General features: G+C 37.5%; 1 protein-coding gene across 1 annotated transcript in view; it reads right to left on the bottom strand.

The window, feature by feature from the left end:
* The window catches only part of LOC102845266 (disintegrin and metalloproteinase domain-containing protein 2-like), an 80,896-nt gene extending 67,269 nt beyond the window's left edge, over window positions 1–13,627 (bottom strand). The window contains exon 1 of the mRNA XM_006900300.1: window positions 13,573–13,627. Coding sequence (XP_006900362.1) covers window positions 13,573–13,627 — 55 coding nt within the window. The remainder of the gene's footprint in view (window positions 1–13,572) is intronic.
* Window positions 13,628–14,038: the final 411 nt, after the last annotated feature.

Here is a 14,038-nt window from a genome sequence, read left to right as displayed (position 1 = left end):
TCATAACAAACTGTGGCTGACTCTGAGAAGAATGGGAATCCCAGAACATTTAATCATGCTAATATGAAACCTGTACTTGGACCAGGAGGCAGTCGTCAGAACAAAGCAGGGTAACACTGTATGGTTCAAAATTGGGAAGGGTGTTCACCAGGGATGTGTCCTATCTCCATACCTTTTCAACCTGTATGCAGAGCAGATTATCTGAGAGGTTGGGCTCTATGAGGAGAAGTGTGATGTCAGGATTGGTGGAAGATCTATTAACAAACAATCTGCGTTATGCAGATGACACCACCCTGCTGCTGAAACTGAGGAGGACCTCATGCATTTGCTGCAGAGAGTCAAGGACTGCAGCCTTCAGTATGGACTGAGGCTCAATGTCAAGAAGACTAAGATTCTCACCACTAGACCAATTGGTAGCATCAGGATGGATGGCGAAGAGATTGAAATTGTCACAGCTTCAGTTTGCTTGGCTCCACAGTCAACACTCCTGGCACCAGCAGCCATGAAATCAAAGAAGTTATTGCGATGGGAAAGTCTGCTGTTAGGGACCTCTCCAAAGTACTGAAGAGCAATGGTGTCTCTCTGGAGACTAAGGTGCACTTGATACAGGCCATGGTCTTTGCAATCACTTGTTATGCTCACTAGTGTATTCGATAAAATTTGGAAGAATTATATCTAGTTAACAGACTAGTAGATACAATATTTGTGTTCTTTTAGAAATAAGATGATCCAATATATTGTATAAATCATTGAACAATACATTATTATTATCATGTACAGGTAAAATTTTGGTAAAGATTATTTGAAAGTATTATCTGAACAGCACATTGACAGAGAACTGCCAGAAGTTCAAAGTGGATTTAGAATATGCCATGGTAGGAAAAGTTATATTTGTCAATGTTGGATGGATATTGGCCAAAAGCAGAGAAAGATGCTTACTTGTAAAGACATTTGATTGTGTGGGTCATAATTAATTGCAGTTGGTATTGAGCACTTAATTGTGGTTATGCTGATTCTGTACACAGAAGGAATACAGTTGGTTGAACAGATAAACAGGAAACTGCATGGCTTAAAATGACCAAATTGTGCATCTCCTTGGGGCCTTTTACCATGCATATTCAATTTGTGTGTTGAGCAAATAATCAGAGAAGCTGGATTCTATAAAAAAAATATGACATCAGGATTAGATGATAATTCATGAAGAACTTGCAGTATATAGATGACCACTTTACTTTCTAAAAGTGAAGAGGACTAGAAGCACTTACTGACAAAGATAGGAGTCCAGTCTTCAATAAAGACTACACCTTAACATAAAGGTGGGAGGGAGGAATCCAAATATTGTTAGATGCTGTTGAGCTAGTATGACTCATACCAACCCTATATACAACAGATCTCAAACTTGTCCTATCCTGTGCCAGCTTCACCATCGCTGACATACTTGAGTCCATTTTCACAGTCATTATGTCAATCCACTTCTTCTCTTTTGCTGACCCTTCACTTCTCCAAGTATGATGTCTTTTTCCAATGAATGGCTTCCTCTTATAATACACCCCAAGAAGGTACGATGAAGCATTGCCTCCCTCACTTTAAGGAGTACCATAGCTGTACTTTCTCACTTGTTTGTTCTCTTAATACTCCATGGGATTTTCCCTCCAGTACTGCATCTCAAAACAACAATTCCTCTTGTGTTATTTTTATTCACTGTTCAAATTTCAGGTACACAGCAAGTAACTGAAACAACCATAGCTTAAATCAGGTGCACCTTAGTCTTTAAACTAACATCATCACTCCTTAGCACTTTGGAGAATTCCTTGACAGAAGCTTTCCCAATGCAACACATCTTTTAATCTTTTGACTGCTGGTAACAAGGGTGGTAATTGTGAACTCAAGCAAGATTAAATCATTGACAACTTCAATTTTTTTCTCCATCTATTATTATGTTGACTATTATTTCAGGGGTTAAGAATTTTATTTTCTTGATGTTGAAGTGTAAGCCATACTGAAGGCTGTAGTCTTTGATTTTCTGCAGTGTTTCAAGTCTTTATTTTCTCTCAAAAAGATATAAAATCTTTAGATCTTTCTTTTTGCTAAATATCTTTCACTAAATATTTCAGTTATTTTTACCAATTGAAAAACTATTCTTATGAACTTCACATGCTTATATCTTATTGTTTCACTAAATGTATCTAGTCATTATGAAACTAAAACATTAAAAATATGTAATCATATTTTCTTTAAAGCTTTCATGTTAACAGAATATGAGTATTAATATTATCTCATGACATGCCCTTAATAATAACTGTTTTCTACCAGAAAAGGCTAGATTTATTTTTTCCAACAATAAAAAAAAAACCTCTAAGCTTTCCAATACCACTAACATGTAGCCCCTAAAAAATCATTTCAAAAGAGATCACATATAAAACTAAAATACAATTTAAAAGCTCACCTGAAACTTTTGATTAAGAGGCTGCATAATTTTTGAATAATTGTAGCCATAAACCCTAAAATTATGGGCCAAAAAATTTCTATAAAACAAAGAGAAAAGTAACAGAGAAGTCATTCTTTTGCTAATGGCTTTAAGAGAGGGGAAAAAAATTCTATTTATCAGAATACATGGATGTCACTAAAAATTCAGCTTCAAATTCTGTCCCTCTCAAATTTTTCTCACACATCTGTGATGCAAAAGGGCTATCTCTGTCTCAGTACATTTGCTCTTACTGTTTCCTCTTCCTAAAATATTCTTCAACATAGCTTTCACTGGCATAACTAAGTCTATACATAAATGATATATCCTCAGGTAAGCACTGGTGGTCTAGTGGCAAAAAGCTGTGCTGCAATCTTAAAGACACTTGGTTTGAATCCACCAGCTGCTTCATGGGAGAAGGATGGGCACTCTTCTCCTATGTGATTAACTGTCTCTACTGGTGAGTCAGCTATGGGTCATATCTGACTCTATAGTATACAACAACAAACAAGTTATCTTGTAAGCTATATATCCCTGTCTTGGCACATTTGCCCTTGCTGTTTACTCTTCCGAAAATACTCTTCAATATAGCTTTCCCCAACATGACTAAATCTATACACAAATGAGATATCCTCAATTAGGCTCATACTGACTGTTTCACTTAACATTTCTACTCTCTTTTTTTTTTTTCTTTTGTGTGCGTGTACCGTCAAATCAGATCTGACTGGTACAGGAGGATATTGAGCCTCTTTTTCCGGCAGAGCATCTGGTGGATTCGAACCGTGTTCCTCTGGGATTGCAGTGCAGCTTCTTGCCACTAGGCCACCAGAGCTTCTTTTTTTTTTTTTAACATTTCTACTCTCTTAATTAAAAAAATCATGAAAGGACAAAACATATAACTTCTTCGATATATTTTACTATATTTATCATATTGTAACATTCTTCCTGTAGATGAATATCATAGATAAATATCCCATGAACTACCAAAAGAACAAACAGATATGTCTTGCAGATGGTGTAGTCAGAGTGCTTCTCGGATGGAAAGATTATGAAGCTTCATCTCACATACTTTGGACATGTTGCTTGGAGAGGTTGTTCCTCGGAGGGGGACATAATGCTTGGAAAGGTGGGGGGGTGGGCAAAGGAGAGGAAGACACTCAACCAGGTGCACTGACACAGTGACTGCAGCAATAGGCTTGTGTGTGTTAGAGATTGTGAGGAGGGCACAGGTAAGGACAGAGTTCAGCTCTGCCATTCATAGGGTCGCTAGGAATCACACTTGACTCTACGGTGCCTCATAATAACAACATTCTTTCTGAAAGAGTTTTCATTGTATTTTTGTTGGTCACAACCCCACAAGTTTATAAGTGTCAAATGCCTCAGTATTCTTGACATACTTTTCTCATTGATGAACTCCTAGCACTCAGAGTAGTGTGATACTTAAGCTTCATAGGTACTTACCAAATTCTTCCTACTTGCTAAGTATGATTTAACTAATTAAAACTGAAAGTCAGAGACACCTGTTTTATTAAATTTTAATTCATTCTTTTATATATAAGGATTAAGTAGAACTCTAAATTAAAATTTGGTATGATTAAAAAAGAAGACAGGAATAGATTCTTGGAAAGGAAGATGTAAATATTACAAAGTCATAGGGAAATTGGAAAACTGTAAGAAAAATTAAGATATTTTTTCTCAAAAAATTCAGTTAAGTATACATATTTCCAAGTATTTATTTTTGAAAATCAGGAGAATTAAGTCTAGATTACAAAAACTAAGTAAAGATAAAAAAAAACCTTTGGAAAAATTAAAAGTAACTAAAGACAGATTATTCTTTCTAGATCATAAAACATAAGCAAAGTAAAAAATAGTTACATACTTCTGTGTGAGGTTCACTGTGTATGTTTTCCCTTCAATTACTAAGTTGTAAGCCACCTGACATGAGAACATAAATACAAAAAAGACTGAGAATATAATAAAATCCAGCTGTTAACTTAAATTAATGGCAATTAAGCTTAATTTTAAGTTAGTAAGTCCTTTCATTATAAATTTTAAAATTGGGATTAAATTGAAATCATTCTTTTAATTATACTTGATGATAAAAACTGTGACTAGTAAAAAGAAAAAATATTTAGTGAATATTTTGTTAGTTTTTTTAAATCTCACTAAAGAATACAATCCCTAAATCAAAACATTATCACGTAGTAATTACATTAGCATAATTAAGATAACTCAATACATTTAAAATATTTGTAAACATTTAAAAACTTTATAGCAAATACTACTATGAATATTCAAAGGCATTTGATTGTGTGAATCACAACAAACTGTGGCTGACTCTGAGAAGAATGGGAATTCCAGAACACTTTATACTTGGACCAGGAGGCAATCATCAGAACAGAGCAAGGAAATACTGCATGGTCAAAATTAGGAAAGGTGTATGTCAGGAATATGTCCTAGCTCCATATATTTTCAATCTATATGCAGAACAGATCATCTGGGAGGCTGGGCTCTATGAGGAGGAATGTAGCATCTGGACTGGAGGAACACTCATCAACAGCCTACATTATGCAGTTGATACAACCTTGCTTGCTGAAACTGGGAAGATCAAGAACTGAAGCCTTCAATATGGATGGAAGCTCAACATCACAAAAACAAAGATTCTCATTACTGGGCCAATAGGCAGCATCATAATAGATGGTGAAGAGATTGAGATTGTTAACAATTCAACTTACTTATCTCCACATTCAACATTTTTGGTACAATCAGCCAGGAAAGCAAAAGACAAATTGCTTTGGGAAAAACTGCTGTCAAGGACCTCTCCAAGTAATTATGTCACTCTAGAGACTAAGATGAGCCTGATCCAGGCCACAGTCTTCACAATTGATTGCTTTGCATCAGAAAGCTGATGAAAAATAATTATAGAAGATGAATTGAGTTGTGCTGCTAGAAAAAAGTATTGAATATACCATGGACTGCTAGGAGAACAAACAGATTCATCCTGGAGAGGGTGAAAACAGGCCGCTCCTTAGAGGCAAGGATTTTGAAGCTCTTTTGGATATACTTTGGGCATGTTGCAAGGAGGGACCAGTCCTTGGAGAGGGACAGCACAGGGAAGGAAGATCCTGAATGAGATAAATTGACTTAGTGACTGCTTTAATGGAGTTAGATGTGTCAGGGACTATAAAATTGGCTAAAGATAGGGCAGGGTTCAAAGCTGTTGTACATAGGGTAGCTATGAGTTGGAGTTGACTCGAAGGCACATAAAAACAGCAACTACAACAACATGAACGTAAGAATATCAACTGCCATCAGAAAATGGTCATGAATGTAAAAACATACCTTGAAATACGTAACTGAACAGTAAATGTTACTTAAATATATCAATAATTAGTTAATAAAATATAACAGATGACTTATCTGTGTTCAGAAATTTTTATCTCTTCAATAGGTATCCTATATATTGATTTATTATAAAATAAAATGTATTTGAATAAAATAAATTTACTAACAGTTCAATATAAAGTAATTTTAAAAGGTAGAAAATGGCATTTAGAAAAATTATTCACTGTAAATGAAAAAGTGCTTGCTTTGGCAGCATCTATACTAAAATGAGAATGTTACAGAGAAGTAACCATGCCCCCTGTGCAAGAATAGCACAATATTAATGAAAGAGTGAATAAAACACAATATATATGCATGAAACAGAATGTATATGAATGATAAAAATATTAATAAAAAAGATAAGTAAAACAAGGAAATGGAAACAGAGACAATAATTTATAGCTACTAGATAATAGAGTCATTTTTTAAACCCCAGCAATCTGGCTTTAAAATCTGGTTTAAAGAAATATTATTCACAATTGTATAAAATCATTAGCACGTTGGAAAAATATATCTAAGACCTTAGACTGAAAACATATTACATAATACTAAGAAAAAGAAAATATTTTTTTAACTTGTTCACAGGATAGTCATCATTCCCTGATTGGATTATGTTGTTGTTGTTATGTGCCATTGAGTCGTTTGCGACTCAGAGCTACCCTATGTACATGAGCCCTAAACGCCGTTCTATCCTGTGCCAACCTCGCTGCCTCAAACACATTCATTCCCACCACTCCACTCACAGAATCGATCCATCTCATCGAGGGTCTTTCTCTCCAGCGCCGTCCCTCCACTAGCCCAAACATGATGTCGATTGGATTATATATACTGAAAAAATACTAGGACTTCCAGAATCAATGCATTAATCCATTGCAAATCCAATAAAAATCCTAGTAGACTCTTTTGGGGACACTGACAATCTTTTCAGAAGTTTATGTGAAGAATAGGAAGACTATTTTCAAGAAGAATGACATAACAAATATTTGAAAAGATAACTATGGGAATGATAGTACAGAGAAAATCTGTAGAGAAACAATAGACATTCCAATAAATAACAGGTCTAAGCCAATTTAATAGCCTGCTATGGGGGGAAAGTGGGTCCTATAATATCAATTCTCATTTATTAATCCTTTTAATAGTCTCCTCTCAGATATTTTCCCTTTCAGATATATCAATTAGCTATACATCTGAACACCTATCAATTATTTCTCTTAACTTTTTGTGAAATTTCATCTTTTTTGCCTTTGCATCTGGAAGTTAAAGAATGAATAAGGAAGATCAAGGAAGAACCAGTGTCTTTGAATTGTGGTGCTGGCAGAGTATTGAATGTCCCATGTGCTGCCAAAAGAATAAGTAAGTTATGTTTTGGAGGAAGTGCAACCAGCCTGCTCCTTACAGGCAAGGATGCTGAAACTATCTCTCACATACATTGGACATGTTACAAAGAGGGGCTGATCCTTTGAAAAAGACATCACGCTAGTGAAGGCAGAGGATCAGTGAAAAAGAGACCGTAAAAAGAGATGGACTGACACAATGACTGTAACACTGGGCAGAAGCACAGCAGAGATGATGACCATCACAGGGATTATGCTGCTATGAGCCATAGTTAGCTGGAGAACACCTAACAACAATTCAGTCACTGATTTTTCTCTTCCCAGTCTTATTGAAATAAAAACAAAATGCCCCACACAAAATAAAAACCAAACACCTCTTGATTTTTCTCCAAATAAATTAGTTGCAAATCCCAATTTGTCCTCAGTATGTTAATGAAACGGGTTTTGAGTCATCATTTCCTGATTGCATATATATTAATCTTACTACAAAAATGTGGGAATGGTTACCCATCGTGGACAGTGTTTGGTGAAGCTCCCCGATTAAAACAAGCTTGGAAGTAGGAGTGGCATCCACTTCCACAATAGCTTGCCTCTGGAAACCCTATGAACCTGGAGAGAGGATGAAAGTTATATAGGAGGTGTCTAGAACTTTCGTTGATAGGGTTGCTATGAGTCACCTGCGACTGGACAGCACTTAACAAGAACAACATACTGCAAAAATACCAGTACTTCCAAAATCCATTTATTAATCCATTGCAAATCTAATCAAAATCCTAGTAGACTATTTTGGGGACACTGACAAACTTTAAAAGTTTATAGAACAGAACAGAAGACTTTACAGAGCAAAGAAGGAAGACAAAGGAAAATATTATAATGAAATGTGCAAATAGCTGGCATCAGAAAATCAAAAGGGCTGAACTCACTCAGCATTTCTTAAGCTCAAGGAATTGAAAAACAAATTCAAACCACCAGCTGCAATACTTCAGGATGTTTTGGGCAGAATATTAAGTGATCCAAGAAGCATTAAAAGAAGATGGAAGGAGTATACAGAGTCACTCTAACAGAAGAAACTGGCTGACACAGAAGAATTTCATGAAACAACAGATGAACAACAGCCTGTGGTGATGAAGGAAGAAGTTCAAATTGCTATGAAAGAATTGGCAAAAAATAAAGCTCCAGAATTTGATGGTGTACCAACTGAGATATTTCAACAAACAGAGGCAGCCGTCCATGACCTCCCTAAGTTATGTCAAAAAATCTGAAGGACAACCATCTGGCTAACTGAGTGGAAGAGATCAATATTTGTTCCCATTCCAAAGAAAGGTGACCTGAAAGAGTACAGAAATTATCAAACAATATCACTAATAGCACATGCAAGCAAGTTTCTGCTGAAAATTATCCAAAAACATCTGCAGCGGTACCTCAACAAAAAACTACCAGATGTCCAGGCTGGTTTTTAGAAGAGGCCATGGTACTAGGGGCATTATAACTAAGATTGAAGTTGTTCACAGCTTTAGTCTTCTTGGCTCCACAGTCAACACTTTTGGTACCAGCAGCCAGGAAATTAAAAGATGTATTGCAATGGGAAAGTCTGCTGTTAGGTACCCTTCACAATACTGAAGAGCAATGGTGTCTCTCTGGAGACTAAGGTGCATCTGATACAGGCCATGGTCTTTGTTATGGTCTTGTCAGAGAGTCAGACAGAGAGTTGGACAATGACTAGGGGGGATAGAAGGGGAATTGATGCCTTTGAGCTGTGGTGCTGGAGAAGAGTATAGAGTGTACCATGGACTGCTAAGAAAACAGATTCATCCTTGAGAGGGTTAAACCAGGCTACTCCTTGAAGGCAAGGATTCTGAGGCTTTGTCTGACATACTTTGGACATGTTGCAAGGAGGATATCATGCTTGGGAGGGTGGAGGGATAGCACAGGAGGGGAAGACCCTCTATGAGGTGGATTGATTCAGTGACTGTGGTAATCGGAATGGGTGTATCAGAGATAGTGCGATTGGCACAGGACAGAGCAGAGTTTAAGGCTGTTGTACACAGGGTCACTAGGAGTCACAAGCGACTCAAAGGCACATACCAACAACAGATGGATCTTAGCTGAAATCAGAGTACCAGAGGAATGTCTTTCTGTGTTTCATTGACTATGTAAAGGTGTTTGACTGCGTGGATCACAATAAACCGTGGCTGATTCTAAGAAGAATGCAACATTTGATTTGTGCTTATGTGAAACCTATACTTGGACCAGGTGACAGTTATCAGAACAGACCAAGGTCTAAAATCAGGAAGGGTGTACACCTGGGATTCTGTCTCCATACCTATTCAGTCTATATGCAGAACAGATCATCTGGGAGGCTGAGATGTGTGAGGAAGAATGTGGCATCAGGATTAGAGGAAGATCATTAAATACCTGCATTATGCAGATGACACTACCCTGCTTGCTGAGACTGAGTAGGACGTGAAGTGCTTGCTGCAGAAGGTCAAGGACTGCAGTTTTCAATATGGATTGAAGCTCAACATCAAGAAAACAAAGGTTCTCACCAGTGGGTCAACTGGCAGCATTATGATAGAAATTGAAGATTGAGATTGTTAACAGTTTTTTTAGTTTGCTTGGCTCCACAATCTATACTGTTGGTACCAGCTGACAGGAAATCAAGAGACTAACTGTATTGCAAAAGTCAGCTGTTAGGGACCTCTCTAGAGGACTGAAGAAAAGCCATGCCACTCTGGAGATTAAGGTGTGCCTGATCCAGGCTATAGTCTTCACAACTGCTTGTTACACGTCAGAGAGCTGGACAAGGACTAGGGATGATGAAAACAGAATTGATTCCTTTGAGCTGTGGTGCTGGAGAATAGTGTTGAATATACAGAACAAATAAGTTCATCCTAGAGAGGGTGAAGTCAGCCTGCTCCATGGAGGCAAGGATTCTGAGGCTTCATCTGACATACCAGGCATGTTGCAAAGAGGCACTGGTACTTGGAGAGGGACATCATGCTTGGAAGTGTGGAGATACAGAGAAAGAGAGGGAGACCATTGATGAGATGGATTGATACAGTGACAGGGGTAATGTGGGAAGGTGTATCAGAGGCAGTAAAGTTGACACAGGATAGAGCAGGTTTCAGGGCTATTGTACATAAGTTCGCTATAAATTGCAAGCCACTCAACAGCACATAACAACAACAGCATATGAATATATATCTAACAAAAACCCGACTGAATAAGTGGGTAGAGAAAAGATGGAGAGCTCCATGTAACCAAGGAGCAGTTTTTAATGAACAATGCCTTCTTCGAGAAGAGGATACACAGACAGAAAGCCTTACCTTAGAGCCAGCACTCTGAACCTGGATTTCTTTTGGTCTAGTGGGTAAGAAACCAACTCAAAGGCACATCATTCTAATCCTCTACATGCTCCACACAAGAAAGATCGGCAATCTCCTGTCTTGCAATTTGCTGCTTCTGAAAACCCACTGAAGGGTCAGCTATGAGTCAATTCCAACTTGACTGCACATAACAACAAGAAGTGGGTAAGAAGTCACACTCACTCTAAGGACAGGCAGTTCAAATTTACCAGTTGCTCCACTCTAGAAAGATAAACAATCTCTTCATGACTTCTAGCCTCTGAAAATCCAATGGAAGGTCAGCTTCTGAGTCAGAAGTACATAACAGCAAAAACAAATTTTGAAAAAATAAATTTCTACTTTATAAAGCCCTCTGTTTGTGGTATATCTGTTTTAGTAATGAGAGATAACTTAAGACTTTACACTTGTTTTTAATATCCTGAAGTTCCTTTTAAAAAGTCTTAAATTCTTTACTTACCCACTATATGCTTTCTTTAAATTGCATGCTGACATTTTAATCATTTCAGTATATGTTGTTGTTGTTGTTGTTATGTGCCGTCGAGTCATTTGCGACTCATAGCGACCCTATGTACAACAGCCCTAAACTGTGCTCTATTCTGTGCCAATCTCATTGCCTCTGACACACCCATCCCGATTACCCCAGTCACCGAATCAATCTACCTCATAGAGGTGGATTCTAGGAACAGGAAAAATGCAAAAATTAAAATATACGAAAAGCTGTTGCTTTCAAGGATTTTTATGTGCTTACATGTCGACTCTGGTATGTACGCATTATTAGTATTCCTTTGTCTATTTGCCATCACTTATTTAGAATTATTATTATTATTTATTATTAATTATTATTCTTAGTATTACTACTACTACCACTATTACTATTATATAAACTTTGTAATGTCTGCATTGAGGTTATTCCCTGGAAGAGGAAACGGTCTACATTTTCAAATGGAATCAACCAAAGCAAAACCATACCTACTGCCACCTAGTGGGTTCTGACTGACAACAACCCTCTGTCAAATTTCTCAGGACTGTAAAATTGTGTGAGAGGTGACAATCTTTGTCCCACTGAGCAGCTGATGGATTTGAGGATTTGAACCTCTGACCATTTGGTTAGCAGATCATAACACTACACATTATGTCACCAGAGCTCCCTTCAAATTAGGAGTTCATGTTTGCAATTTTGATGTAAAAGTCTATTAAAAGTGTTAACAATATGTAATTTTTTTTTGTATTTTCATTTTTATTAAAATGGAAAAAATACAAGATATTATGAAAGACATGGTTTTTTTGAAACTAATAACATATTTAGACATGTAAGATTAAAAACTGTATGTACAAAAAAAACACCTAAAAAAACAACAACAAAAACCTCTGTATGTTGGGAGTGTCAGAGACAGTGTGATTGGCACAGGACAGAGCAGTTTACGGCTGTCATACACAGGGTTGCTATGAGTTGCAAGCAACTCGACGGCACATAACAACAACAACATCAGGGGAAAAGTAAGTTGCTGAGGGGATTACTGTATTAAAAAAGTCTTAGCACTGTAATGTACAACTGGGAAGAAACTGAGGTATAATGTTTCAAGGAACTCAATTACATTCTGCAAAAATCACTCTAGTATTCAGGATACATTGTTCAATTGAAAGAACCAAAGAGTATAATCTTGATTCCAAAACTGAGTCAAATATCATAAAAAAATTCATTCTAATTATTAATACATTTGCAATAAAGTAACAAAACCACTGCTGTGCTACCCTAGGAAATCAAAGATCAGCATCTTGAAATTATGTCCCTCCACATCCCTGGGTTCTGCTAAAGGCAGAAAAATCATCTCCTGCAGTGGTTAGCTGATCTCCTAAGCAGTGACTAAAGATACCACCCTGAAGGTGTCAATCAGGACTGTAGAGGAGACCTAGCAAACATTTCAATCTCTATTCATATGCAAAAGATATTTTTCACCTCAGAAAATGTGAACAGAGGGAAAAAAATCTATTTAATGGCTGTAGACAGGCAACATCATGTTAACTGTTTAGAAATTTTACAGAAAAGAAAGTTAAATCAGCAAAACCAAAAGAAAAGATAGTTTTTAATTACTTGCGATTCAAAGTCTTCATTTATATTTGACTCAATTTTCTTTGGCACAATAATTTGTAAACCAAATTTTCCGGAGTCTGTAAAGAGTAAAGTGGCTTATTAGAACACTCACCACTTTATATTTTCCTTCTTCATTTACATTTCTAAATTCAAACCATTCAATCTACGTACTATGATCTTTTAGTCTATCCACAATCCCACTTCTCTCTGGACTTAATTCAATGCATTGCTGGGGAGAGGGAATCCTCTCAGGGCTGACCCTCAGCAGGACTGTAAATCACTTGGGAGGAGCTTGCCCATTTTTCTCCAGAGTCTGTATAGTTAGGAGTTTCAGTAGAAAAAAGGTACTAAGAATAGCAGGAGTGTAGCAGGGGGAATATTGTCTTAGAAAGAATAGATTCTGAAACTCTAGTCTTCAGGTTGTACAGGAGCCAAGGGACCTCTCATCTTTTCTGACAAGTCCAGGACCAGTGGAAGAGTCCTTACAGATCATTTGGTGTATTTCAGGTGGGGAAAGCATTAATGTGGGAGCAGCTCAGGGAGTGTGAAACCAGGCTGCTCCTTGGAGGCAAGGATTCTGGGGCTTCGTCTGACATACTTTGGACATGTTGTAAGGAGGGAGAGGTCCTTGGAGAGGGACATCACGCTTGGGAGAGTGAAGGGACAGCGCAGGAGGGGAAGGCCCTCTATGAGGTGGATTGATTCAGTGACTGGGATAACCGGGATGGGTGTGTCAGAGGCAGTGCGACTGGCACAGGACAGAGCAGAGGTTAGGGCTATTGTACATAGGGTCGCTATGAGTCGCAAGTGACTCGATGGCACATAACAACTCAGGTTTGCAGAGTTAAAGGTCACTCAGGAACAACCAGACATTTAAAGGAAGAGGAGACGAGGCATTTCGCCAAAGAATGGGGGAGAGCTTTTGCTACTTACCATGGTCGGTCTTGAGTGTGCTGAGCTTAAAGAGCAGAAGTAAGAAGCTCAACATGGTTTCACTGCATAACTTTTGTTCCCTCCAGAAAAATGGCGGTTGTTTTGTTCTGGGGCAGTTAGGCTCGCGAGCAGGCGCCCTCTGGCGGCGCACCCTGCAAGAAGCAGGAGAAGGGAAGGTCCCAGGTTGGTTGGTTTGGTTCTTGAATCTCTCCACACAGATGGAAACTTCAACTTGACCTGCCTAGGAAGCTAAAAACACGCACACTCATACAAAAACACCAACAACCAATTATTAAAAGACAGAGTAAAGGAGAACATACAAACAAAAAAAATAGAGGATTCTTATACTCTTTATTTTTTTTAGAAAAACCCTAAATTTAGATTAAAATGTGCTTTTAAAGCAATTTTTAATTACAGAACCATATGAACTTTTAAGTAAGCATGTCAGGATAACACAGATTAATAA

Source organism: Elephantulus edwardii, unplaced genomic scaffold (genome assembly GCF_000299155.1).
Source record: "Elephantulus edwardii isolate Elephantulus edwardi_28Jun2011 unplaced genomic scaffold, EleEdw1.0 scaffold00279, whole genome shotgun sequence".
NCBI classification, from domain to species: Eukaryota; Metazoa; Chordata; class Mammalia; order Macroscelidea; family Macroscelididae; genus Elephantulus; species Elephantulus edwardii.
Note: the sequence above shows the minus strand (reverse complement) of the source record. Positions and strands in the feature narration are given on the sequence as shown.